Here is a 26,605-nt window from a genome sequence, read left to right on the forward strand (position 1 = left end):
GTCCTCACTGGTGCAGCTTCCTGGAAGGAGGTGGAGACACAATTGTGGAAGGCAGACCAGGCCCATTCAGGTAAAAAGAAATCTCCTCCCCCTACTCTAAATGCAGTCCAGGCCTATTCAGCCCAGCCCTGACTCATCAGACTTATGGAGCCACTGCCCCTCTCCAGCCCCTGTCATCCAAAAGCTAGACATGCAATACACACACCTAGCAGAGACACAGTGGATGGTTAGGCAAGAAAATACCTAATTTCTAAAAGGGGTCATTTCAAACACAGAATGTAAAAATCTCCCTCACTAAAAGATGCACTTTAACATTCTGAGTTCAGGCATACTAAACTTTTATTTTCCTACCTTGGTGCCAGGGCCAGTTAGGTTTATAAGATGTTATAAACAAGCTCCCCCTTCTGTCCTACGAGAACAGATAGCCTTGCAATAGTGAAAAACGAAATTGACAGTTATTCACTATCAAAACATGCCACACACACCAGGGCATGTCCTAACTTTCACATACAATGCACCCTGCCTACAGGGTGTCTGACATATAAGAAAAGGGAAGGTTAGGGCCTGGGAAATGGGTGCACTTGCCAAGTTGACATGGCAGTTCAAGACTGTACACAGGCTCTGCAATGGCAAGCCAGAGTTACATTTACAGGCTGCTTCTGTGGGTGGCACAAACTGTGCTGTATGCCCACTAGCAGCATTTGATTTACAGGCCAAGGCACACATGGTGCACTATTCTAGGGACTAACTAGTAAATCAAATAGCCAATCATGGAAACACCAATCCATAATAGTAATTTACAAAGGGAGCACTTGCACTTTGGCACTGAACAGCAGAGGCAAGTGCCCAAAGCACCTAGAGCAGCCAAACGGAGTCCAACATACAGAAAAAATGCAGGAGGGATAGGCACAAAATGCAGGGGAGACCCACGCCAATGATGCCGGGCCTAACAGTGAACTAGGCCTCCATCCTGAGACAGAGAAAATTCCTTCAAAGTGTGTGCTCAAAAAAACATTATTGGAATTCCTCCCTACAGACGGAAGAGCTGGGAACACAACGCTAAGTGGCGAATTCTTAATCTTTAAGTCCATTAATGCGCTTGCGCAGTATTGGGATTTGGTCACTGTTCCATCTGATAGGAAGCTATACCATCAGTCTAGAGTGGGTAAACACCCTGTCACGTCGGTCACTGAGAAATGGAAAAGTGCATCAAGTCCGGATTGTCCATCTTTTGCAGGTCAAAAGAGACCATCCTCCATGTTATTTGTGTGCCCTGAGTATACCAGGTTTCACTCCTTTTGTGTTGCGCCAGTGTGCAGGCTGCTGGGCACCCCAAGTCATTTGGTTGCATTAAGAATAATAAATATGGACCCACTTACTTTGTGTCTATGCAGTTGCAAAATTTGTGGGCTTGATTTGTGGAAAAGGAGAGCCATTATTGCTCCTAAGTGGTTTTAAGGCTTATTAAGTAGTGTACATTTTTACAATGCTTCCTAATCGTACTTTTCTAGTTTTAAATTAGTTTTAGCAAATTTTTGTGTAATGGAATATCAGTAAATGTGGAAGTGGATATGCTGTTTACTGTGATTATTTTGATCACATTATTGTGCTTTTTGTATGAACTATATTTGATTATTGTTAAATTTGTATGGCTTACGCTGAAATAAGATTATTTTGAACTGAATTAATTTCCATTTCTCTATTATTTTCTATGGTAATGTACTGAAATTACTCCATTAATGGACTATGGTATTTTTACATCTGTTTTGGATGTTTTTGTGCTGTACTAACTTTAGTAGTGCATTTTATGAATAGCAATTAGCTTACTCTTTTGTAGGTGGATGTTTGTATTTGCATGTCCCACTCTGCAACCTTCTTTATCCCTCTGTAAGCCCCACCTTACTCCTTCCTAATCCCCTCCAATTTAGGACTCTATTACGAGACTAGCAGAGGCGCGGCAGTGGCAGTGTTCCGGCTGCCCTATTAAAATTAGGGCGGACGCCATTGCCCCACTGCAGCTGCCAGGGAATTGCTGTTCCCTGGTGGTGCTGCGACTGTTAGGAGGCCGCAAAATGCTTGACGGAACTGCACCTTTTCTGCCAAGCATAGTACAAGTTTCCGTCTCTGCCGGTGGTGTCATGGAGGTTCCCTCTCCATGAACACTGTGGCAAAGGGGAAACAGAGGTGGGCCTCCTTCGCATGGGGATTTATGCAGTGGGCACATCATGTTCCCCCCTGTATGTATGCACCCCTGTTCCTGCATGGTGTGGTCTTAACAGTCCATGCCGTGCACGGACTGTTTTTGGCATTCCCATTGCGATGCCCATTTTCAAGGCAATGCAGCGGAGGGTTAAAAAAAAGAAAAAAAAGCCTGCCAGACAGGAGGAAACTCCTCATCTGGCGGGCGGCCCGACCTCCGCTTTGGTGGTGTGAACCCAGCATTGCATCGCCAAAGTCGTAATAAGGCCCATGGTAGTAAGCAATTCTCGATTTTACTGCTGCTTCCCCAGGTTCCTTCCACATTTATTACTAAAACAAATACCAATGTGTGTGGAGACCTCCGCAGCTGAGCTGAGCATAGAAAAGATAGGAGAGGCAGAAGGGGAGATTTCCACACACAGTTTTGTGAGTAGCATTTTGTAATACTATTTTAGTACTACTAAATGTACTACTGATTGCAGTGTGTGATAATGAATGGGGATAAAACTGAGTTTATGTGCTTGGGTAATAATCTAAGCCTCTACTTGAGATTAGGCTGGCCAAACTGCTTAGGTCTCCCTCTCCTCCTAAAACAGCTATCAAAAGCATTGGTATATGGTTGGACAAATTGTTCAAGTTTTCATCTTCAATCAGTGAAACTAGCAGCCACCTGTTATGGTTTGCTGTGAATGCTTCAGAAGATTCTCCCTCTTCTTACTTTTAATGCTAGGAGGCTGATAGTTCAGGCCCCTATTCTTTCTTGCCTGGTCTATAGTATTTCCCTTTGCGCTAGTATGAATCAATGCTGCCGCTTTTGTCTCGGGATATTGGACAAGAAACAAAGGAACCCTACTCACATGGAGCCTAGGGTAAGTAAAGTGTTCGACTCAGAAACAGCGGCTCATGTGGATAAGTGATTGATAATAATAACAAGATGCACAATGGCAAGGGTACGAGTTAGCAAAGGATATCGGAGAGAGAGCCACAATATACACATCTGCCGTAAACAATTTGTTTTTATAGCCCAGTATGAAATAACATATACAAATAGAAAGCAAATCACAATGGTGATTGGCGTCCCAGTGAAAGTATAAGGAACCTACAGCAAAAAGTGACGTATTCTGTGAAATACTTATATCATATAATAGATCAACTTCAGAAGTGCCATCTGCCGCCAGCATTGTCTACCACTACCCTCACGTGGGGTAAATTCTGGTTTAATTACATTACGAGCGGCCGTTTAACCATGCTCTACATTAACCAATGGTCTAATGAGCCTTAATTCTCTATCACACAGTGTCCGGCTAGGTCACACTGTGAGTATTTTTCTTCACTGTAACGCACGGTGACACTTCTCACATTAGACAGTACTGACACTATCCCTTCGTCTTGCAGGTGTCCCTACTATTGTAGGTCCTGAAGAGACCCTCCTCTTCACACAGGGTCGAAACACCGTCGACTATTAGAAAAGCGAACCATTACACAAAACTTGTTTATTGTTTGAAGTGATGATTGCATTATAAATACTTGATAATGGTCGCTTTTGTGTTTTAAAGGAAACCATGTAAATATTTCACAGAATACGTCACTTTTTGCTGTAGGTTCCTTATACTTTCACAGGGACACCATTCAACATTATGATTTGCTTTCTATTTGTATATGTTATTTCATTTTTGGACTATAAAAACAGAAATTGTTTACCGCAGATGTGTATTTTGTGGCTCTCTCTCAGATATCCTTTGCTAACTCGTACCATTGCCATGGTGCATCTTGTTATTATTATCAATTAGTCACTTGTCCACAGAAGCCGTTGTTTCTGAGTCTAACGCATTTGTTTCGGGGGCCGATAACCAGCACAACCGGCCTCCAATAACAAAACCGGCCCCCACAGGTCAGAAACGCGCCCCCACCCTTGTGGCCAACCCGGAAAACGCCTAGTGAATGCTACGGCCAGTCTGACCCCTTTCCGAAACTGCCAAAACCACTGAATAGGCCTGGCTGCCCCATTGAGTTTCATTACACTCCTAAGTCAAGGGAAGCTCCATACTTAAGAAGAAACACATGCTTATGGCTGATCCTCATTACCATTGGGTTAAAGCTTAATTTAAAGCACTGACTATGTAAATGCATATTGTCTACAATAGAACATGTTCTATACTTTTGAAGATTTGGACTGAGTAGGCCAAAGGAAACAAAAAATCGATTATAGATGTTATTCACATTAATAAACTATAGTTCCTGTTATATTTTCTTCCTGCTGTTGGCATTCAATAACTATTGGGTTATTATTGATTTGCAGGCTGACTTGCTTTTCATCTCTAGCAGTGAACCACATGGTCTCTGTTACATCGAAACAGCTGAGCTTGATGGGTGCGTATGTAATTTAAAAATACAACTATGTTAGTTTAATGACACGTTTACAGTGTGTTTATTACTTTATGCTTCACGGAGCACCACAATACACGACAGAGAACCAGGGTACACAGTTGAAGTGTAGAAGCTGCTGCAAAGGGAAAGGATGAACCACAGCTAGAGTCCACGAGAATGGTAGAGGGGGAGCCCTTGTCATCGCAAGACTTCGACAGATAATTCACCAAATACAAGTACTTCACTTTTTCCCCATCTTTTGTTTTGTGTCTTTCTTTTTTAATTGATCACAATTCTGGAGGCCAAACACTTTTTCTGAAAGCACATAACTTCTTCCAAATTGAAACACCTGGTCCTAACATGAGTCAAATCCCCTCTATTAACACTCACAGTCTGACGACAGTTTCGCTGTCAAGCCAGACCATAAAAATTAATCGTAGAGTTCAGCCATCATGAGCTTTGAGAATGCACATATTTGCTCCCTACTAGAGCTAGCTACACAATGCACCAACACAGAACTAAATATTTTACAGTTAAAGGCAATAGCACATCAGGATACAACGGAAATTATTCTGTCCCATGGCCAATTCTTATTGTGACTTGCCATTTTTAATCTGATTTCCCTAACTATAATGACTTTAGTACTATAGTGTCTGCTGTTGTTCATTCCGTGTGTTATGCAGTAATAGTTTATTAACATGGGGAGAGCTGATTTCATCCACACTTTCCCCTATTGCTTAATATAAGGAAAAGTAGAATCAACAATGTTAAAACTGTGAATGTGTTGGAAATAAAGTAAATCACTATGCATCTGTGATTTTTTTCTCTAAACATTCAATTTTTCATTTCAAGCTTATTTCATAAAAAACGTTGACCTGCTTTAAGCCATTTCAATTGTTTGGTTAACCCAGAGAATTCACTTATACCTTTTGTTCTGCACCTTCCTCCTGCTTTTTAGGGTCGAGCCTGCGATAATATGCACTAATGCATGCGAATCGCTTGAAAGGCGCTGCTGTTAACAAAATGAGCTTGGAACCCGCCCTGGGGCTTACAATTTATTGGCTTGCTTGGCACTCTTCTTCACAGCTTAGTGATCACTGCAGGCATAACATAATTTATGTTCCTTTGTATGGAGCAGGGACCAAGCACTGCTTGGTTAATTTTAATCATTACTCATCCGCTGCTCCCGATGTGTTTGAGGTACTATTCTTTTGTTCTTTTTATTTTTCAGTGCCTTTCAAACAGAAGTCGGGACTGGCAAAAACGTGCCCAGCTCGACAAACAAAACTGATAAGTTTTATTTTCTATAGTTAACTTTCTTTTATTTTGGCAGTTCTTCTTTTCTCACTTTCCACTCATTTTGTTTTTGCTCGAGGGTGCTGTCCTCAAAAGATGACAGTTATCTTGTTCTATATATTGCATAGCGATAATGTTTCTTTCATATGTGTAATTTTCGAAATTATGCAGTGCAGTACACCCCAATCCAAGCCTCCTCACACCAATCCATGCATAGCTACCCCACCCTACCTCACTTCCCCCCACACCAATCCACCGCACTCAATTCAATCCACCCCAGAGCAATCCAGGCCACCAGACTCACCCTTATCCACTCCTGTCCACCACACTACAATCTTCCCAACCAACCCCCTCTCCAATCTGTCCCACTCCAGTCCAAAACAATCTGCCTCACTCCAATTCAAAATAATCTGCCCCATTCCAATCCAAAACAATCTGCCCCATCGAAGGTGGGCCCTCATCACCCCTCACCTCAGTACTCTTCACTGGCTCACTGTCCACAAAAGGTGGCTGTTCAAGATGCTAACTCATACATACAAAGCTCTTCACAACGTAGAACCAGTCTACATTCACCACAGGGTTAACTTCCACCACTGCCTCAAACATCTGCACTTCGCCTCCCACTTTCTTGCCCACTCTACCCGTGTTTACCAAAGTCGGTAGCGGGGCTATGCCTGTTGCTACCTGGGATCCGAGACCTGGAACAGACTCCCCCCTCCACCTCTAAACCTTTCCCACCCTGCAGGATTTCAGAAATGTTTTCAAGACCTGGCTGTTCGACTGACCACCCACACCAGCAGCAACTCCCCCTCCCCCCAGTGCCTGGATACCCTCACGGGTGAAAAGCAGTGCTATAAAATTCTGTTTTTGATTTGTCTCCAATCTGCCCCACTCCAATCCAAAATAACCTAGTCCACTCCAATTCAAACAATCTGCCCTATTCCGATCTACAACAATCTGCCCCACTCCAATGAGACACATCCTACTCCAATCCATACCACCTCACTCCATTCTAATCTGCCCTCCCAATCCAATGCACTCCACACCAATCCAATCCAGCCCAATCCAATCTACCTCGTCCCAAGCCACCTCACCTCACTCCATTCTGCCCCACTTCAATCCAAAACATTCTGTGACACTCTGAACTAACCCACTGCAATCCAAAACAATCTGCCCCACTCAAATCCAAATAATCTTCCCGGCTCCAAATGCCCCACTCCATTTCACACTAATCTTCCCTAATCCAGTCTAAAAAAATCGGAGCCACTCCAATCCAAAACAATGTGCTTCACTGCATTCTGCTCCACTCCCATCCAAATCAGTCTGCCACATTCAAATCTGCCCCAATCGATACCAATCTGCCTCACTCCAATCCAAAGCAATCTCCCCCACTCAATCCGAAACAATCTGCCCCTCTGCAAACGAAAAACGTTTGCCCACTTCCTTTCCAAAACAATCTGTGCCACTCCAATCCAAAACAATCTACCCCATTCCCTTGTAAACAATATGCCACAGTCCAATCTAAAACAATCTGCCACATTCCAATCTAAAACAATCTGTCACACTCTAATCCACTTCACCCAACTCCAATCCACCTAACTCCAGTCCATTCCACTTGACTCCAACCAATCCATCTCATACCAATCCAAAACAATCTGCCTTCTGAACTAACCCACTTCAATCCAAAACAATCTGCCCCAATCCAATCTGCCCCGCTCCAATCAAAAACAAGCCGCCCCTCTCCAGCCCACTTCCTTTCCAAAACAATCTGTGCCACTCCAATCCAAAACAATCTACCCCATTCCCTTGTAAACAATATGCCCGAGTCCAATCTAAAACAATCTGCCACATTCCAATCTAAAACAATCTGTCACACTCTAATCCACTTCACCCAACTCCAATCCACCTAACTCCAGTCCATTCCACTTCACTCCAACCAATCCATCTCATGCCAATCCAAAACAATCTGCCTTCTGAACTAACCCACTTCAATCCAAAACAATCTGCCCCAATCCAATCTGCCCCGCTCCAATCAAAAACAAGCCGCCCCTCTCCAGTCCAAAACAATCTACCTCACTCCAATGTAAAAAAATCTGCCCCACTCTTATTTAAAATAATCTGCCCCACTCCAATTCAGACCAATTTTCCCTAACCCAGTCAAAAACATTCAGCCCCAATCCAGTCCAAAACGATCTGCTCAAACACAATCTGGCCCACTCCAGTCGAAGGCACTCTGGTCCACCCCAATCTAAAACAATCTGCTCTACCCTGAACCAAAATAATCAGCTCCACTCCAGTACAAAACAATCTGCTCCAATCCAAAACAAGTTGCCCAACTCCAGTCTGCCCCACCCTAATACAAACAATGTCACCCACTCTAACCCAAAATAAACTGATCCACACTGATCTGCTCCACTCCATTCCAAAACAATCTGGTCTACTCCAATGCAAACAATCTGCCAGACTCCAATTTACCCTACTCAATCTGTAACACTCTGCCTCTCTCCCATCCAATACAATCTGCCCCACTCCAATTCCCAAAAATCTACCCCACACAAATCTAAAACAATCTACCCTACCCCACTCATACTCTTTCCAATCTGCCCCACTTCAATTTAATCCACCTAACTCCCATCCAATCCACGTCACTTCAACCAATCCACCTCACTCCAATCCAATCCACTTCACTCCAATCCAGTCCATTTTACTCCAATCCAGTACACCTTACACTATTCCAATACAGCTCAATCCAATCTACCCCGCTCCAATCCAATACATATCTCTTCACTCCAATCTGCCCCAATCCAATTTGCCTTACTCCCATCTTCCCCACTACAATCCAAATCAATCTGCCCCACTCTAGTCCAGACCAATCTGTCGTACTCCAAATCAGACCAATCTGCTCCACTGTAGTCCAAAACAATCTGTTTTACTCAAATCTGACCCTCTCCAGTGCAAAGCTATCTGACCCACTCCAATCCAAAACAATCTGCCCATTCCAATCAAAATCAATCTATCTGCCCTACTCTAGTCCAGACCAATCTGCCGCAATCTAGGTTCCTGATCGATACTGTGACCTTATGCCCCTATTCGGCTATACATCCATTTATTCCCTATATTGGCATAACCGTTCACGTGCGATTTTCTGAAAAGTCATCTCTGGCCTCACACGAACAGAGCCACATTACATCATAGTTCTCTCTGCCACTTCCTTTGCGACCAATTAGTGCAATGACAGAGCAGTAGTCACTATCTGATATTCCTAGATAACACTCCGAGTTCTTCAACAAGATAAAAACTCAGCAAACCTGGAAATCCACGCTTGCTGTGTTTTGATTAGTAATGGAACTCTAATGAGCAACTGATAACTATCACTTCCTAGTGACATCTTTAATTGACGTCTTATGTCCAGCAAACTTGCGTCAAACCCGGCACCTGTCAGGTATAAATATTACCAACGTTGCCTTAAGCAATGAGAGCTACTGTTGCTGATGCCAGCTGCCTGCAAGACCCCGTGTTGGTAAATCTAGCACTCTGTCGCTGCAGCCTGCTGTCCCTGTGGTGGTGAAGCTGCTGATACCATTATCGCTGCTAAAGCGCGAACTATGGTGCAGTACGCTTAAGGAGCTGAACAGCCGTCCTCTGCGAAGACATCCAGCAGATTCCAGCTGCCCGCGGACGCTGTCCCCCCTCCTTCCTCGACGCGCTGAAGAGACCCGCTGCCTTTCTCCTGCAGAGAAATCCAGCCACGGCGTTTCCGGTCTACCCTCGCGGGTGACTGGGATATCGAGAGAGACCCCTGAAGGAGATACCAATCCTCCATCATTCTATTCAGAGGTATGGTGTTGACTAAACCCTTAGACGAGAATTCTTGAAACAAACCTTGGCAAAACCAACTTAACTTAAAGCTACTTACTTACTCCCCTTTCACGTGTTAGGCTTAGGTCAGGCACACTGGGGTAGGCTTAGTTAGAAGCACCAGTTGAGTATGTTAGCCTAATGTATATATGACTGTATATATGTTTTATTACTTTTAAACCATTGTATGGCTAAGAAACCATATCAATGCTTTTACAGTTCTATTTCGCAATACTTATCTTACTGTACGTACTTTTTATAATAACAATCATTGCAATTGTGGCAATACATTTCTCTTGTACGAGAAGAAAGACTGTTCAATAAATGTTAACCCTTTATTGATAAACGCCCGTCTCTCTATTCTCTACATCTCGTGAAAGTAAACTGCACTAGACTGACTGAGTGAAATACATGTCTATTGTTTCACACGACCCTAGAGATTGACTCTTGATCTGAGGAGCAAAGTTGTCATGTTGCACAGTTGTTGGAAAGCTGAATCCCTTCTTGTCTGTGCCAAGGAAGCTGATCACTTCCTATGCAGAGAAGAAAGTTTCCAATGACCTCTGAGCTAGTTGGTAACACAACCCAATTAAGTTTAGCATAGTCAGTGGAGGCCTGGAATATCCGCAGTTCCACGTCGATACTACTGTTTATGTTATTCCAATGCGCAGGGCCTAGTGGGAAACTAGGAACTACACTACATGGCGCCCAAACGTTTGGTAAGGCGATAAACTAACGCAAGACTTTTAGAGTAACTCAGTCGTGCATATTTCACACCCCTTTCTCCCGTAAATACTCCAATAGACGTCTGGAGTGGGTGAAAGGTTAAAATCCGCCCGACCTTAGTAGGAAGAGATTCCTATGTAAAGCTCTGGTTTATTCAACGTTGAAGGATACAGTGTTCCAAAATATTGTGCACCTAATCTTTGTCTCCTTGGAGACCTACTCTGCAAACCTCGCATTTTTACAATGCCAGAAAACGGAATCTCTGGGGCCGCAGCAGATGCGACTCAGCAAGGTCCTGAATACACAGACCCGGATGCTATTATCATCCCGGTCCACTTAAGAAGATCTATAACGTTAAAACTTATAGAAAACGGACTGACACCTCAAGGTGGTACAGTAATTTTCGTGATAGAGGCTCACGAGTATCGGCAGACAGAGGTATTCTATTCATGGATAAACTTTCCAGCGGTAAACGCTATAACAAAAGAGTTTCACTATTACAAAATAGAGAAACCTCCGGAAGAGTACGCTCCTTTCGAGGAGATTGAAATTCCACTTAAATTTCAAGAGCACCTGCTCTGGTTTAATGGCGCCCTAAAACATAATGATCACATTACCAGGCTCGGTCCACTAGGTAGACCAGGAGCCAGGTGGCCGGTTCTAGCCAGCTACACACCACATCCTGACATTGAAAAAATGTCAAAAGAAGATCTCTTAGTTAACATAGGAGAATTAATAAAGGCTTATAGAGAGTTAGTAAAATTATTTATTAAAAATAATTTAAATACTCCTAAAAAGAGCTGGGATGGAAATAAACAATCCACTCCCAAGGAAAAAGTTTTCCAGTCCAGAGGAAGGTCTCCTCGACGGAGGGAAAGAACTCCGACTCAAGAACGCCAGTCTCCCCAGAGGGAGCCCTCTGAGAAAAGATATAACCTTAGAAATAGGGATAATCTGAAAAAACCTGACAGATATCAAAGTATTGATACACGTCCCTCTCGATCTTTTCCACAGAATTCGGAAAGAAGAGGACGGTCAGACCCAGGAGAGCACACCAAGTCCAAAGACAAGGAACCTGCTCAAAATAAGAAATCTCAATTTCAGAAAAAGAAGGTAGCCAGTATTAGAGTAATCAACCATGCCGAGAATACTGAGGACACAGTTGAAAAACGGGGAGTGGGCATTGACAATGTTGGACAGTGCAGCAGAAATCAGTATAGCGCGCAAGATCTTGATGAGTCATCTGGAGACAGTGGACACGAATGAATACATTCAAGTTGAAACTGCTGACGCCAGACTTAGCGAGCCCCATAAAATATACGAAATAACATTGCGTATAGAGGGTGATAAGACTAGGAAAATTAAGGGTCTATTTTGGGATAAGCTCTCAAAAGGCTATGATATTCTGTTAGCTGAAAAAGATTGGCCCCCAGAGTTTGTCAGGGAGTGCCCTCGTGGCGAAGAAGTGATTATGCCTGCCTTCTCGAATCACATTCCGATTCACAAAAAATATACATATGCAAGGAAATGGGCAGTGGCCCAGGCACCTGCATTGTATAAAAATCATGTAGGATGGGATGAGGATTCACCTCCTCACAAAATCCAACTAAAAAGTGAACCAACTGCCCAACGGCAGTATCCCATAAAACAAGAAGCTAAAAAACATGTCAGGGAGATCTTAGATCAACTTGAGTACCAGGGGGTGATTGAAACATGCACCTCTCAAATGAACAATCCTTTGTTTCCTGTCTCCAAGCCAGACAATTCATATCGTCTAGTTTTGGACTACAGACATCTTAATACATGTTGCAAAACTTTTGCAGTACAAAACTCGCATAGTGCAGCCCTAATGAATAACATAGTTAGGAAAAAATATAAAACAACATTAGACATTTCTAATGGTTTCTTTTGTCAAAACATTGCACCAGAAAGCAGATATTTGACCGCTTTCTCCGCATTTGGGTCACAGAAAAAATTCTGTCGACTCCCACAGGGGTTCAAGAACAGCCCAGGACTATTCTCAGCTAGGGTAACAGAGTTACTACAAATCTATGATGATGAAGCATTGTCTTACGTAGATGATATTTATCTCACAGACGACGACTTGGATACTCACTTGAAAAGAGTGAACACCATTATACTTGGGTTCGCAGCAGAGGGTTACAAATTCAACTTTAAAAAGTCCCGAATTGCCCATCTGACAGTACTGTTCTTAGGGTACGAATTATCAAGTGAAGGAAAAAGCCTAGCGGACAACTTCTTAGAGAAGTGCGCTGTACTCCAAGCTCCAAAAACGCTGAAGAATTTACAATCCATTCTAGGTTTTCTGAATTTCGGAAGAACTTACATACTAAATTACGCAGAGAGGGTTAAACCTCTCTACGAACTAATTAAACCTGATTTTAAACAAATAAATTGGACTCAAAAACACACAGAAATTTTGAGATCACTGCAAACAGACATGTTAGCAAAAACAAAATTAGATACACGTGACAACACACGTGATCTTGTAATCCGAGTCATCCCAGGAAGATGCGGATTCACGTACCTGACATCTAATGAGGGAGAAAAGGTACCTATTTCAATTAAATCTCATTTGTACACACAAGCAGAAAAAACATTCAGTCACACAGAAAGAACCGTGAAAGCAGTGCAAATCGCATTGGCAAATGAACGAGAACTAGCACACGGCAAACGGATTAATATCCTTACAGCGGAATCCGCCTTCGAAGCGCTATTCAGCCCAGTAAACCTGCCAACAGTGTCACTGGATCTGAAATGGATACAGTGCATAGATTCTCTAGGAGCGGAAGATGTGAAATACTATTTTGCCCCGCAATTTGAAGAACTGAATGATTTAGAATATGAAGAAGAATATCCTCTGCCAATCGAAATTCTGCCTCTCCCACTATATGCCTGTATAATCTATACAGATAGCTCTGTACAGCATTTCAACGTAGAAAGAAAATCCTACGATGCTGCATGTGCGATTATTAAATGTCGTTGGCTGTGTGGTAAAATTACACCGAAAGTAACAAAAACTGAATCTGTAAGAAACTGTTCGGTTCAGAGAACTGAAATCAGATCTTTAAAGATGGCGCTCGAAAATGCAGAACGTGAATTCCCGACACTTATAGTGTGGGATTCTCATTTTTGCGTCAACTCTTACAATAACAAACTGCAGAGTTGGATCGAAAACGACTACAAAGATGACACAGGTGCCACAATAAAGCATAAATTGCTCTGGAACGAGGTAGCTCTTTTACACAAAGAACTACAAAAGACTCACGTGATTCACGCACAGAGTCTTCAGCGTGATGGCGTTCACGTTGCAGGGAATTCATTGGCTAATACAGCCAAAGCGGAAGCAACTAAACCGGCTTCCGTAGCCACAAAAAAGCGTACAGATAAATACATAGACGGGGAAACAATGCTGGCAGTAAAAACGACCGCAAAAGGCGACTGTGCAGCACTACCCGTAAACTATCCACTCAATTATGCATACATAATCGATGCAAACTCCGTTCCTTTTGCTCGAATCCCTGGAGTGGGGGACAGAGTAATTCCAAACATGAACAGGAGAATATTTTTAATAGCAGACGCACACATGGGTTTGGGTCTAAGGCACAGAGAGATCAAGGAATCACTGAATGAATTACAATCAGTATTCTGGTGGCCGGGAATGAGTGTAGAACACCAAATATATGCAAACAACTGTGAAAATTGTAATAGGGATCGCAGTAGCGAACCTTGCTACCGGCTACCAGTCAGAAAGAGCGTAACGCTGCCTACACCCCATCCTGCGTCCTATTAACAGTTAAGACGAAAAGCACTTAAAAAGTGAGGCCTCCAGCGCTCGGCTGACGCTAGAACGGTTATAAAACATTTGCGAGTCCATATCGGCATATACACAATTACCACGTTCCATTCTGACCAGGGTCCTGCTTTCAGTTCTCGAGCCTATAAGGAGGCCATGGCTAGCATGGGAATTGGGTTGCGGTATTCTTGTCCGTCGCACCCCGAAGGGAATAGTGTGGTAGAAAGAAAAAACTGTGACATAAAGCAATCTATAACAGCGAAGGTATTAGGTTCAGGCGCTGGGTGGGTCAAACATTTAATAAGTGTCCAGACTAGTCTTAACAACATGCCAAGAAATTCTCTAAAAGGTTTCAGCCAATTCGAACTATTGTTCGGAATTAGAATGCGAGTTCAGGACCTCGATAGTCAGATGTCAGTGGTACAAGAAGAAACAACAGACTTTGACATCTAATATCGTTTGGCTGTTTTACAGGAACTGAATGAAACAAGAAAATCCTTAAGCAACGTAAAGTTAAAGCAACAGCCAAGTACCACTGACGAGGCACCACCCGCAACAGCCCCAGCAAGGCCTGTCTGGATTCCAAAGATTGGGGATCTAGTCAGAGAAAAGATCGCGGTGAAGAAGGAATTTGGGCCTTCTTACAGAAAAGCAGTACCTGTCTTGGCAGTCACCGGAACAAGATCAGTTGTGCTACCGCCCCTTGCTGGTAAAAAGGAGAACAGAGTCGTGTCTATCGATCTGGTAAAACCACAAGCATGTGGCCTATAATCAACAGTAGGCTCAGTGGACTCCCAAGAAACAACAGAATACCCAAACTTGCAACAATCCAAGAGGTTCAAACTGAAAGACTCATCACATTCGATCAGCCTGCAGTGCACAATGAAGGACTATGCAATAATGCCATGGAACTCGTGCCTCTTGAAACAAAGATTGAAACAGTTCGTCAAGAAACAACACCAGTCTACAATGATGTGGCATCAGAAAGTGCTACCGAAAGACAGATTGAAAGAACAATCCCATCAATTGACAGAACTGCCTCTGGTTATTTCATCAACTTTGACAACTTCTCTGAAGATCAAAACGACCCCGAAGTGATGCCAGAAACAAAAAAGTATTCTAAAGAAAATACAACAGGACTCCTTCAACAAATCAAAGAATTATATCTGGATTCACCGTTGATTGAGCATTGGATTATTTCAGGGGTATTCATACTCCTACTATGCCTAATTTTAGTTTTAATTTTAGGAAAGTTTATTACAATTGAATGGACACAGCAAGTCAGAACATCAACCTAGTCCTGAAACCACACAGATCATCCCACGTGAAGAAAAGAGAACTGTCAACAGTAAATGTCACAGCAATTCCAATACCTGGTGGGGTAGTATGGGAGAAAACAGACTATGAGATCTATGGTCCGGTCGAAATCCTGAAGTATCCTCATCAACTAAAGGTTTCCTTAAGTGACTTTGTGACACCTAGTACATTCTCTGATGATTGGGACTTTAATAGTATTAATGACATGATGTCTGATTTAGTAATGTCAGCTAGATTCACAGATCATGATTATTTACAAGGTTCATCTAGTTATGAGCAGTTATTCTGTTATACCCATTATGGGGATCATTACTTGCATAAATCTGCACAGCCTAGAAATGTTTTTATGTATAATCAATGGGAACATTGTTCTACACCACCTAAAAGCAGTTCTAAAGCATTTTTTGAGAAATTCAAATACTTCTCAGGGTTTAACACCAGTGATGCAGAAACGTTTTATTACAAACTGTTAGATAAAACAGGAATGAAAACAATGCTGACAAATTCTAAATTGATATATTCAGAAGCATTTTATGACAAAATGATGACATTTGGTTTTGATTATTGGAAAAATAATATTGAAACGAAAACAATTTGGGGTACAAAAGATTGGCAGGTGCAAGGCATTGAAGCACTATTTAGAACCTGCATGATACCTGAACAAATGTTATTTTTAAATGACACAATACACCAAACATCTTGTCTTGGCCTAGCTAAGATCAAAGACCTTAAAACACCGTCTATTCCAAAGCCAATACCTGAGAATACAACCACAGATATTGAATTAGACGTGTCACAAATTTTACATTTCAACAGAACACATCCTGATTGGAAAAAGTGGTTAATCTGGCCTACAGACACAAATAGCTGTCAAGATAGATTCCTGAATAAAACGCAGGGGTTAAAAATGACCAGATTAGACTCGAGATATTCCCAGAGACAACATCCAGGGATTATAACAACATACAGTGTAGGGAAACTCTGCCTTGAATGGCTAACAACATCCACACTGGCTGAAATTAAGCAACACTTGTCTTTACTAAAAGATGGTGCTGATTTGCGCGATTTCATTCTTGGACCACGCAAACAGCGTCAAAAGCGTTTCATAGCGACCAGTATCTATGCTGCTTAAAACGAGGCTTGGAAAGTAAAGCAAATTGAAACTGCTGAAAAAATACGAGAAATTGATCGTATTAATTTGGAGAAATCACTTTCTGTGGTAGACAATGGGTTAACGACTCTGTCTTCCAGATTATATTCTTTGGAAAATATTGTATCCTCTGCCTTTGATGTGATAGACAGAGATTTGCTAATGTTACAACATGGCCAATCTCAATTACGCTCTATTATAGAATTAGGCTGGACGCTGCAAAATCTTCGTTCAGGCTATGTGCCTTGGCGTTTAATCAACACGACGTCATTATTTTCCAGTTTTAACCTTACTGATAAACAGATCAGTTTGGCACAGAAAGGAGCAGACTATACAATCCTGAGCATCAAAAAACTTGAGAGATTACCATTGACAATGTCAGAGAGTCCTGTCATTGAATGGATAATACACGGAATTATCACAATTCCGATAACAACTTTCCGATTTAAAAAGTGCTTTGAGTACATACCTGCTGGCCGATATGAACAATTGGGTAAAGGATATGTAAAATCCGAATGGAAATTACCATACACTCATTCTTGCTATAGTGACAGTGACAAAAATGTATTTCTTAGTGGTGAGAACTGTAAACATTCACTAAGCGGTATACTTTTGTGTCAGGGTATTAATTTACACGGAGCATGTGATGGAAATTCAAACAACCTTTCATGCACCAGCTAGTCACACCTGCAACTCAGATAGAGCCCTTCTTTATGCAACTTTCGAACGGGAGTTACATTCTTAGAACGGATCACAGATGTTGTGGCCTCGTGCCAGGGAAAAGTTATCTAGTAGAAGTAACATCCATGGTCAAATGCTGTATGCAAGCATTGTTTCCGAGTGGGCCTCCAGACATAGTGACTCCCATCTGGCCTCGTCTGAATCTCTATTCTATACGAATTGATACATTAAGCAAAATGAAATCTGTACTTTTACAGACAACAGTGCCTATAACGTCATCTAAAGAGACGTATGATCTTCTAGTTGCAAGGACAGCTACTGAAGTTCATGACCTTTTATCAACAAATTGCCCCGTGCATTTCGTAAAAATGTTCAGCCAACTCCTTAACATGTCTAGTGCAACAAGCATCCCAGGCATATTTAAGACAGTCTTTAAGGGACTGCTAACACCATTCCGGGCAATTTTGGGAATCTTTCCTAATTTTGTGCACTCCATTTTTGGCGGCATACCATTATTTTTGGGACTCGTCGCAGGGATTCTATTTTTGACCCTCCTGCTTCGTTATGACAAACCTCGGCTCAGACATAGCTCCCATGGGAATGGAAGAGACAATCCTAGCAATGCGCTACCGGGACAGGATAACTAAGGTCCTTGGATTGGCCAGGCTGAGAGATCTAAACATGACCTGGTTCCTTTCATTCAGACCGATATGGCAAAATTGCATTTTACCTGTGCTACGGTGTATGCTTTGCGGCGATGAATGCGTGTTGGACATCTGTCTTTCACTTCCATCAGCAGTACCAATGGACGTCGATACTTTGCTCAGTCCAATAACGGCTCACGCATTGTGTTGTCCCCAGCGGCTACCAATCCTGATGACGGCATTCGTGGAGACTCCTGTGCTACAGCCAAGTGGTAACAGTGGAGCGAGTGACAAAAGCAACATCATCCAGGTACAACGTTCTGTCAGCATTGCTGGTCCTGCCTTCGATGACAGCAATCATTCTCACACCTGCCAAGTTACAGCGCTATCTAATTTGGTTGAACTATCACCTGAATTTGTAGACCAATTCTTTGAGAGCCTGTCTGATACGATGTTCTCACCCGTACAGAAACAATAACTTTTAAGAAGCTTTCCGACACACAGTGTTCCCATGAACTCTGAATTCGGCCTTCAGTTTTGATCAACAAAAACTGCCAAGAGCTTTGGAAATCTATTTTCTTTGAATTGGACAATTTTTCTAATATTGACCTTTTTTGGCACGAACAATTCTTTGCTTAACGTAAAAACTATTCTTAGAGAACAGAAGCTTCACACTTCTATTTCTAAACACATCTAGAGACATAACAACATTACACCAGCCTCTAGCACACATGTTATTACAATGCATTTTTATGTGATGATTTATCTCGCTTTTCTTCTGTCAGAGATACTTCATGTGTAATTCTTTTGCATAATCGTTCATTGATTTCATATGCAATAATTTTTGAATGATTACTATGCTTTAAAAAACGTACAGTACCTAAATTCATGTATTACAAGTACGCCTATTTCGAATGCATTTATGTATTTTGGGGTGGGCAATGTTACACATACATCTAATTGCTTTAGTTTTAGTAATTTTGATGGACATTAACCCGTGGAGTGGGTGTTGCGTGTTTATCTAGGTTCCTGATCGATACTGTGACCTTATGCCCCTATTCGGCTATACATCCATTTATTCCCTATATTGGCATAACCGTTCAAGTGCGATTTTCTGAAAAGTCATCTCTGGCCTCACACGAACAGAGCCACATTCCAGCATAGTTCTCTCTGCCACTTCCTTTGCGACCAATTAGTGCAATGACAGATCAGTAGTCACTATCTGATATTCCTAGATAACACTCCGAGTTCTTCAACAAGATAAAAACTCAGCAAACCTGGAAATCCACGCTTGCTGTGTTTTGATTAGTAATGGAACTCTAATGAGCAACTGATAATTATCACTTCCTAGTGACATCTTTAATTGACGTCTTATGTCCAGCAAACTTGCGTCAAACCCGGCACCTGTCAGGTATAAATATTACCAACGTTGCCTTAAGCAATGAGAGCTACTGTTGCTGATGCCAGCTGCCTGCAAGACCCCGTGTTGGTAAATCTAGCACTCTGTCGCTGCAGCCTGCTGTCCCTGTGGTGGTGAAGCTGCTGATACCATTATCGCTGCTAAAGCGCGAACTATGGTGCAGTACGCTTAAGGAGCTGAACAGCCGTCCTCTGCGAAGACATCCAGCAGATTCCAGCTGCCCGCGGACGCTGTCCCCCCTCCTTCCTCGACGCGCTGAAGAGACCCGCTGCCTTTCTCCTGCAGAGAAATCCAGCCACGGCGTTTCCGGTCTACCCTCGCGGGTGACTGGGATATCGAAAGAGACCCCTGAAGGAGATACCAATCCTCCATCATTCTATTCAGAGGTATGGTGTTGACTAAACCCTTAGACGAGAATTCTTGAAACAAACCTTGGCAAAACCAACTTAACTTAAAGCTACTTACTTACTCCCCTTTCACGTGTTAGGCTTAGGTCAGGCACACTGGGGTAGGCTTAGTTAGAAGCACCAGTTGAGTATGTTAGCCTAATGTATATATGACTGTATATATGTTTTATTACTTTTAAACCATTGTATGGCTAAGAAACCATATCAATGCTTTTACAGTTCTATTTCGCAATACTTATCTTACTGTACGTACTTTTTATAATAACAATCATTGCAATTGTGGCAATACATTTCTCTTGTACGAGAAGAAAGACTGTTCAATAAATGTTAACCCTTTATTGATAAACGCCCGTCTCTCTATTCTCTACATCTCGTGAAAGTAAACTGCACTAGACTGACTGAGTGAAATACATGTCTATTGTTTCACACGACCCTAGAGATTGACTCTTGATCTGAGGAGCAAAGTTGTCATGTTGCACGGTTGTTGGAAAGCTGAATCCCTTCTTGTCTGTGCCAAGGAAGCTGATCACTTCCTATGCAGAGAAGAAAGTTTCCAGTGACCTCTGAGCTAGTTGGTAACACAACCCAATTAAGTTTAGCATAGTCAGTGGAGGCCTGGAATATCCGCAGTTCCACGTCGATACTACTGTTTATGTTATTCCAATGCGCAGGGCCTAGTGGGAAACTAGGAACTACACTACAATCCACACTGATCTGCTCCGCTCCATTCCAAAACAATCTGGTCTACTCCAATGCAAACAATCTGCCCGACTCCAATTTACCCTACTCAATCTGTAACACTCTGCCTCTCTCCCATCCAATACAATCTGCGCCACTCCAATTCCCAAAAATCTACCCCACACATATCTAAAACAATCTACCCTACCCCACTCCATTCATACTCTTTCCAATCTGCCCCACTTCAATTTAATCCACCTAACTCCCATCCAATCCACGTCACTTCAACCAATCCACCTCACTCCAATCCAATCCACTTCACTCCAATCCAGTCCATTTTACTTAAATCCAGTACACCTTACACTATTCCAATACAGCTCAATCCAATCTACCCCGCTCCAATCCAATACATATCTCTTCACTCCAATCTGCCCCAATCCAATTTGCCTTACTCCCATCTTCCCCACTAGAATCCAAATCAATCTGCCCCACTCTAGTCCAGACCAATCTGCCGTACTCCAAATCAGACCAATCTGCTCCACTGTAGTCCAAAACAATCTGTTTTACTCAAATCTGACCCTCTCCAGTGCAAAGCTATCTGACCCACTCCAATCCAAAACAATCTGCCCATTCCAATCAAAATCAATCTATCTGCCCTACTCCAGTCCAGCAATTCAAAACATTCTGCTCTACTCCATTCCATAACAATCTGCACGACTCCAATACAAAACAATCTACCCCATTCCAACCTGTCCCACTTCACTCCAAAACAATCTGCCCCACTCCAGTCCAAATAATATGCGCCACTCCAATCTAAAAGAATCTGCCCCACTCCAATCTAAAATAATCTGCCCCACTCCAATACAAAACAATTGGCCCCACTCCAACCCAAAACAATCTGCCCCACTCCAATACAAAAAAGTCTGCACCACTATAATCCAACCCATCCAAGCCAAAACAATATGCCCCACTTCAATCCAAAGGAATCTACCCCACTCCAATCCAAAACAATCTGCACTACTAATTCAATGTGCCCCACTCCAATTCAACGTGCCTCACTCCAATTCAACGTGCCTCACTCCAATTCAACGTGCCTCACTCAAATTCAATACACCCCACTCCAGTCCAATGTGACCCACTTCAGTTCAATTCGCTCCACTTCAGTTCAATGCAGCCCACTCCAATCCAATCCATCTCACCCTGATCCAGTCTACCCCACTCCATCCCAATTCAGCCTACTCCATCCCAATTCACCCTATTCTAATCCGTCCCACTTAAATCTATCCATCACCAATCCAGTCCATCCCAATCTAGCCCTGCCCAATGTACCCCACTCCAATCCACATCACCCCACCCAATTCAATCCACCCCACTCCAATCCAATCCACTCCAAATCACACTACTCCAATCCAAACCACCCCACCCAATTCCAATCCAACCCAACCCACCACACTCCATTCTAACCCACTCCACTCCATTCCAAACCAATACACGCACTCAAGTCAATTCTTCCTCATTCCAGCCATTCCAATCCACCCACCCCATTCCAATCAACCCACTCCAATCCACCCCAATCCAATCCACTGCAACCCAGTCCACCCACCCCACTCCAATACATCCAACTCCAATCTATCTTATTCCACCCCACTTCAATTCAGTCCTTACCAATTCACCCACCCAAATCTATTGCACCCCATTCCTGTCCACCCCACTTCAATCTTTTCCCCTGCAACCCAACCCACCCACTCCATTCCAATCCATCCCACTCCAATCTAGTCCTTCTTAATCCACCTCAGTCCAATCCAATCCATTCCACCTTAATCCATCTCACTCCAATCCAATCCAATCCAAACCACGTAAATCCTCCCCACACAATCCACAACAACCAACCCTACTCCAATCCACCTCACTCCAATTATACCCAATTCAACCCAACCCAACCCACTCCAATCCAATCCACTCCAGTTCAGTCCAAACCATTTCAGTCCACTCCACTCAAATCCAGTCCAATCCACCCACCCCAGTTCGCCCCACCCCAATCCGCCCCACTCCTTTCCAGTCCACTCCACAAAATCCAATCTACCCCACTCAACTTACTCCAGTCCATCTCACTCTAGTCCACTGCATCCGATCCACCCCATGAATCTGATTCACCCCACTCAATTGAATTCAACCCCTCCAATCCAGCCCACTTCAATCCACCCTACCTCAATGCAGTCCAACCCATTCTTGTCCACCCCCTTCTCGCCCACCCCTCTAGCCCACCCCACTCTCAGCCACTCCACTCTCATTCACCCACCCTCTTCCACACCACTCCATACCACCACACTCTAATCCACCCCACCACAATTCAATCCAGCCCACCCCATTCTACCTCACGCCACTCCGATTCAATCCACCGTACCACCTCACCCCTCCAGTTCACCCCTCTCTAGTCCAATCCACCTCACTCAACTCAAGTCTAACCCACTCCACTCCAGTTCAATTCACCCCATTCCAGTCTAACCCACCCTACTCAAATCCAACCCACCACACTCCAGTCCAAACCACCCCTCTCCATTCCATTCCATTCCAATCCAACCCACCCCATTCCAATCAACCCCACCCCACCCCACCCCAATCCAATCCACCCACTCAAATGCATTCCATCCCATTCCACTCCATCCCAATCCACTTCATCCCCAACTCAGTCCACCCACCCACTCCAATCCAACCCACTGTACTCCGATCCAACTGACTCTAATCTAATCCATTTGAAACCATCTCAATCCAATCCACTTCAGTACACCTTAATACACCCCACTCCAATCCAGTCAAATCCAACCACTCCAACCAACCCCACCCCACCTTACCCCACTTCAATCCAATCCAACCCTACCCACTCCAGTCCAATCAAACCCATTCCACTTCAGTCCTACCCACTCCTGGCCAATGCAACCCACTCCGGTCGAGTCAAACCCATTTCAATGCAGTCCACTCACATCCAGTCCAAGCTACCCCATTCCAATACACCCTAATCCAATCCATCCCACCGCCAATTTAATCTGCCCCACTTTAATCCACCCCACTCCAATCCACACCACCCCAATCTAATCCACTCCACCTGTATCCACCCTGCACCAATCCAATACACCCCAATTCAGTCCACCCCACTGAAGCCAATCTACCCCAACCCAATCCGCTCCAGTCGACCCCACTCCTATCCAATCCACCCAATCAAATCCACCCAACTCAATCCAATTAACCCCACTCCAAGTCACCCCACTCTAATCCACTCCACCACAATGCAATCTACCCCACTTTCATCTACCCACTCTCTTCTACCCCATTCTCATTTATCCCATTCTCATCTGCCACACTGCCCCATATTACTCTAAAATACCCCACCCATCCCCAATCCACCCCTCTTTAAACCACCCATCCCCAATCCAACCCACCCATCCCCAATCCAATCCACCCATCCCCAATCCAATCCACCCATCCCCAATCCAATCCACCCATCCCCAATCCAATCAGCCTCACCCTACTCCAGTCCACCCCACCCACTCCAGTCCACCCCACTTCTGTCCAACCCAACAGATCCCACCCAATACAATCCACTCCACTCCAAACCAATCCACACTAATTTACTCCCACCCACTTTACTTAGTCCAATCCACCCACACAACCCACTCCAATCTATAACACTCAAATCCAGTTAATCACCTTAATACACCCCATTTCAGTCCATTCCAGTCCACCTTAATCTATCCCACCCCACTACAATTAGTCACCCCACAACATTCCAATTCACTCTACTCCAGACCTCTCCACTCCAGTTCAAAGCCCTACAATCCACCCCACATAATCCAGTCCACTCAAATCCAGTCTGCTCCTCTCCAGTTCAATCCACCCCACTTCAACCCACTCCAAAAAAACACACCACTCCAATCCACCCCACCCCAATCCACCTCTCACCTATCCAGTCCTTCTCAGTCCAAATTACCTCCATCCTGTTCACGCCACTCCACTTAATCCAGTCCCTTCCACTCCATTCCACCGTACTCATTCCACCCCACTCTACTCCACCCCAGACCAACCCAGACCAACCCATCCCACCTAATCCACCCCACTCAAACTATTTCATCCAACTTCAGTCCACCCCACCTAAATACAATCAACCCCACTCCAATCCACCCCACCCCAACCTACAGCACTATACCCATCCTCCCAACACCCCACCCCAATGCAATCCATACCACCCCACCCCACTCCAATGCAATCCACCCCATTCTAGTCCACTCACACTCCATTTCAGTACAATCCATCCTATTTCAATCCACCCAACGTCATTCCAGTCACTCTACTGTAATCCACCCTACCCAACCCCACTCCAGTCTAATTTGACCCACCCCATTCCACTCCACCTCACTCCAAATCACCCCACTCCAAACCACCCTCTCCAATCCAATATCACCCCACCACACCCCAATCCTACCCACCCCACTCCTCTATAATCCACTCCATTTCAATGCACCTTACTATATTTCAGTCAACCCCACCTCATTTCAAATCAGCCCCACCTCATTTCAATCCACCCCACTACAATCTGAACAACCCCACTGCATTCCACCCCACTTCAATTCACCCTACTGCAATCCACCCCACTTCAATCCACCCCATTCCAACCCACTCCACTTAATCCATCCAAATCCATTCCAACCCACCCATTTCACCCACCTTTCCTCCAATTCACCCCACTATACCTCAGTCTACTCCACCCACCCCAGATAAGTCCAAAGCAACCCACCCCACCCCACACCAATCCACCCAGCCCACCACACCCCACTCCAATCCACCCCACTCCAATCCAAACCACCCCACCCCAAAACACCCTAGCCTTTCCCACTCCAATCCAATCCACCCAAATCTAATCCACCCCATTCCACTCCAATTCACCCCACTTCAATCCATCCCAACCCACCCCACCTCACCCCAATCCAATCCACCACACCCTAGACCTATCGGTTCAATCCTGTGCACCCACCTCAATTCAATCTAATCCACTCCACTTCAATCCACCTCACCCCATTTCGTTCCATCCCACTCCAATCCACACCACTCCCCTCAATCCACCCACTCTACCGCAGTCAGGTCCACGCCCCTCTACCCCAGTCCAATCCACCCCACTACCTCAATTCACTTAAACCCACTCGACCTTATTCCACGCCACTCCACTCTACATCCCTGTATTCTTCGACGCTCTCTGCCACTGAACCATTTAACTCTACTCTCCTCTACTCAAATTTATGACACTCTACTCCCCCATCTCCACTCTGCGACACTGTACACCAAAAAATACACTCTGACACTCTACTCCCCCGCTCCATGATACTGAACACCACTAGCTTTTAGCCATGCTGAACAGAAGCTACACTGGCTTACCACATCACAAAAACACATTGCCAATACCTCTTGTATAGGCGAGACATATTGGCTTTGAAGTTTGCTCAGCTTTCAACACTTCATTATTTTACTTGTTTCTCTGGATTTAATGTTACTTTCTTTGTTTCTTGATTTTACTTCCTAGCTTCATTTTCTTTTTATCATGTTTTTTCTCCTTTTTAGGTTTTGCAATCTATTGTATTTAATATAAATCTTAAAACGGGCTTTCATCCCGCCCTTCATTTTCATTCGTTCTTGTGCTTGCCACTTACTTGTCCACCATTCGGTTGTGGCATACCATTTCCTGTTGTTCTCCGTGTCTTTTTATCAGTTTCTTGAGGCTGAAGTATTACTTTCTGCTTGCTTAAACTTCTTTGCTATTTTAGCGCATAACAAGGATGTCATATGCCCTAAATACACTCCGTTTGCCTGCATCATAGGACGCTCATTAATTTCAATGGATTTGAAATTACCAAACCAATTGCCCAGCAAGTAAACCTTATTTTATTTTCAATTACTGTAAGGCGTTTATAACATCTATCCCCATGTCAAGACTTCTACAATGACTACGGCTTGCGACTTTTAGAACTTGGAGTTTTGGCATCATGTGAATATTGGAAA

At 43.7% G+C, this 26,605-nt stretch overlaps 1 protein-coding gene across 1 annotated transcript in view; it reads left to right on the top strand.

Annotated features, from left to right (window-relative positions):
• ATP8B4 (ATPase phospholipid transporting 8B4 (putative)) overlaps positions 1-26,605 on the top strand; it is a 3,619,152-nt gene that overhangs the window by 1,008,784 nt on the left and 2,583,763 nt on the right. Inside the window, exon 7 of the mRNA XM_086958264.1 lies at positions 4,499-4,569. Coding sequence (XP_086814390.1) covers positions 4,499-4,569 — 71 coding nt within the window. The remainder of the gene's footprint in view (positions 1-4,498; positions 4,570-26,605) is intronic.

The sequence above is a fragment of the Lissotriton vulgaris genome, chromosome 2_1 (assembly GCF_964263255.1).
Source record: "Lissotriton vulgaris chromosome 2_1, aLisVul1.2, whole genome shotgun sequence".
NCBI classification, from domain to species: domain Eukaryota; kingdom Metazoa; phylum Chordata; class Amphibia; order Caudata; family Salamandridae; genus Lissotriton; species Lissotriton vulgaris.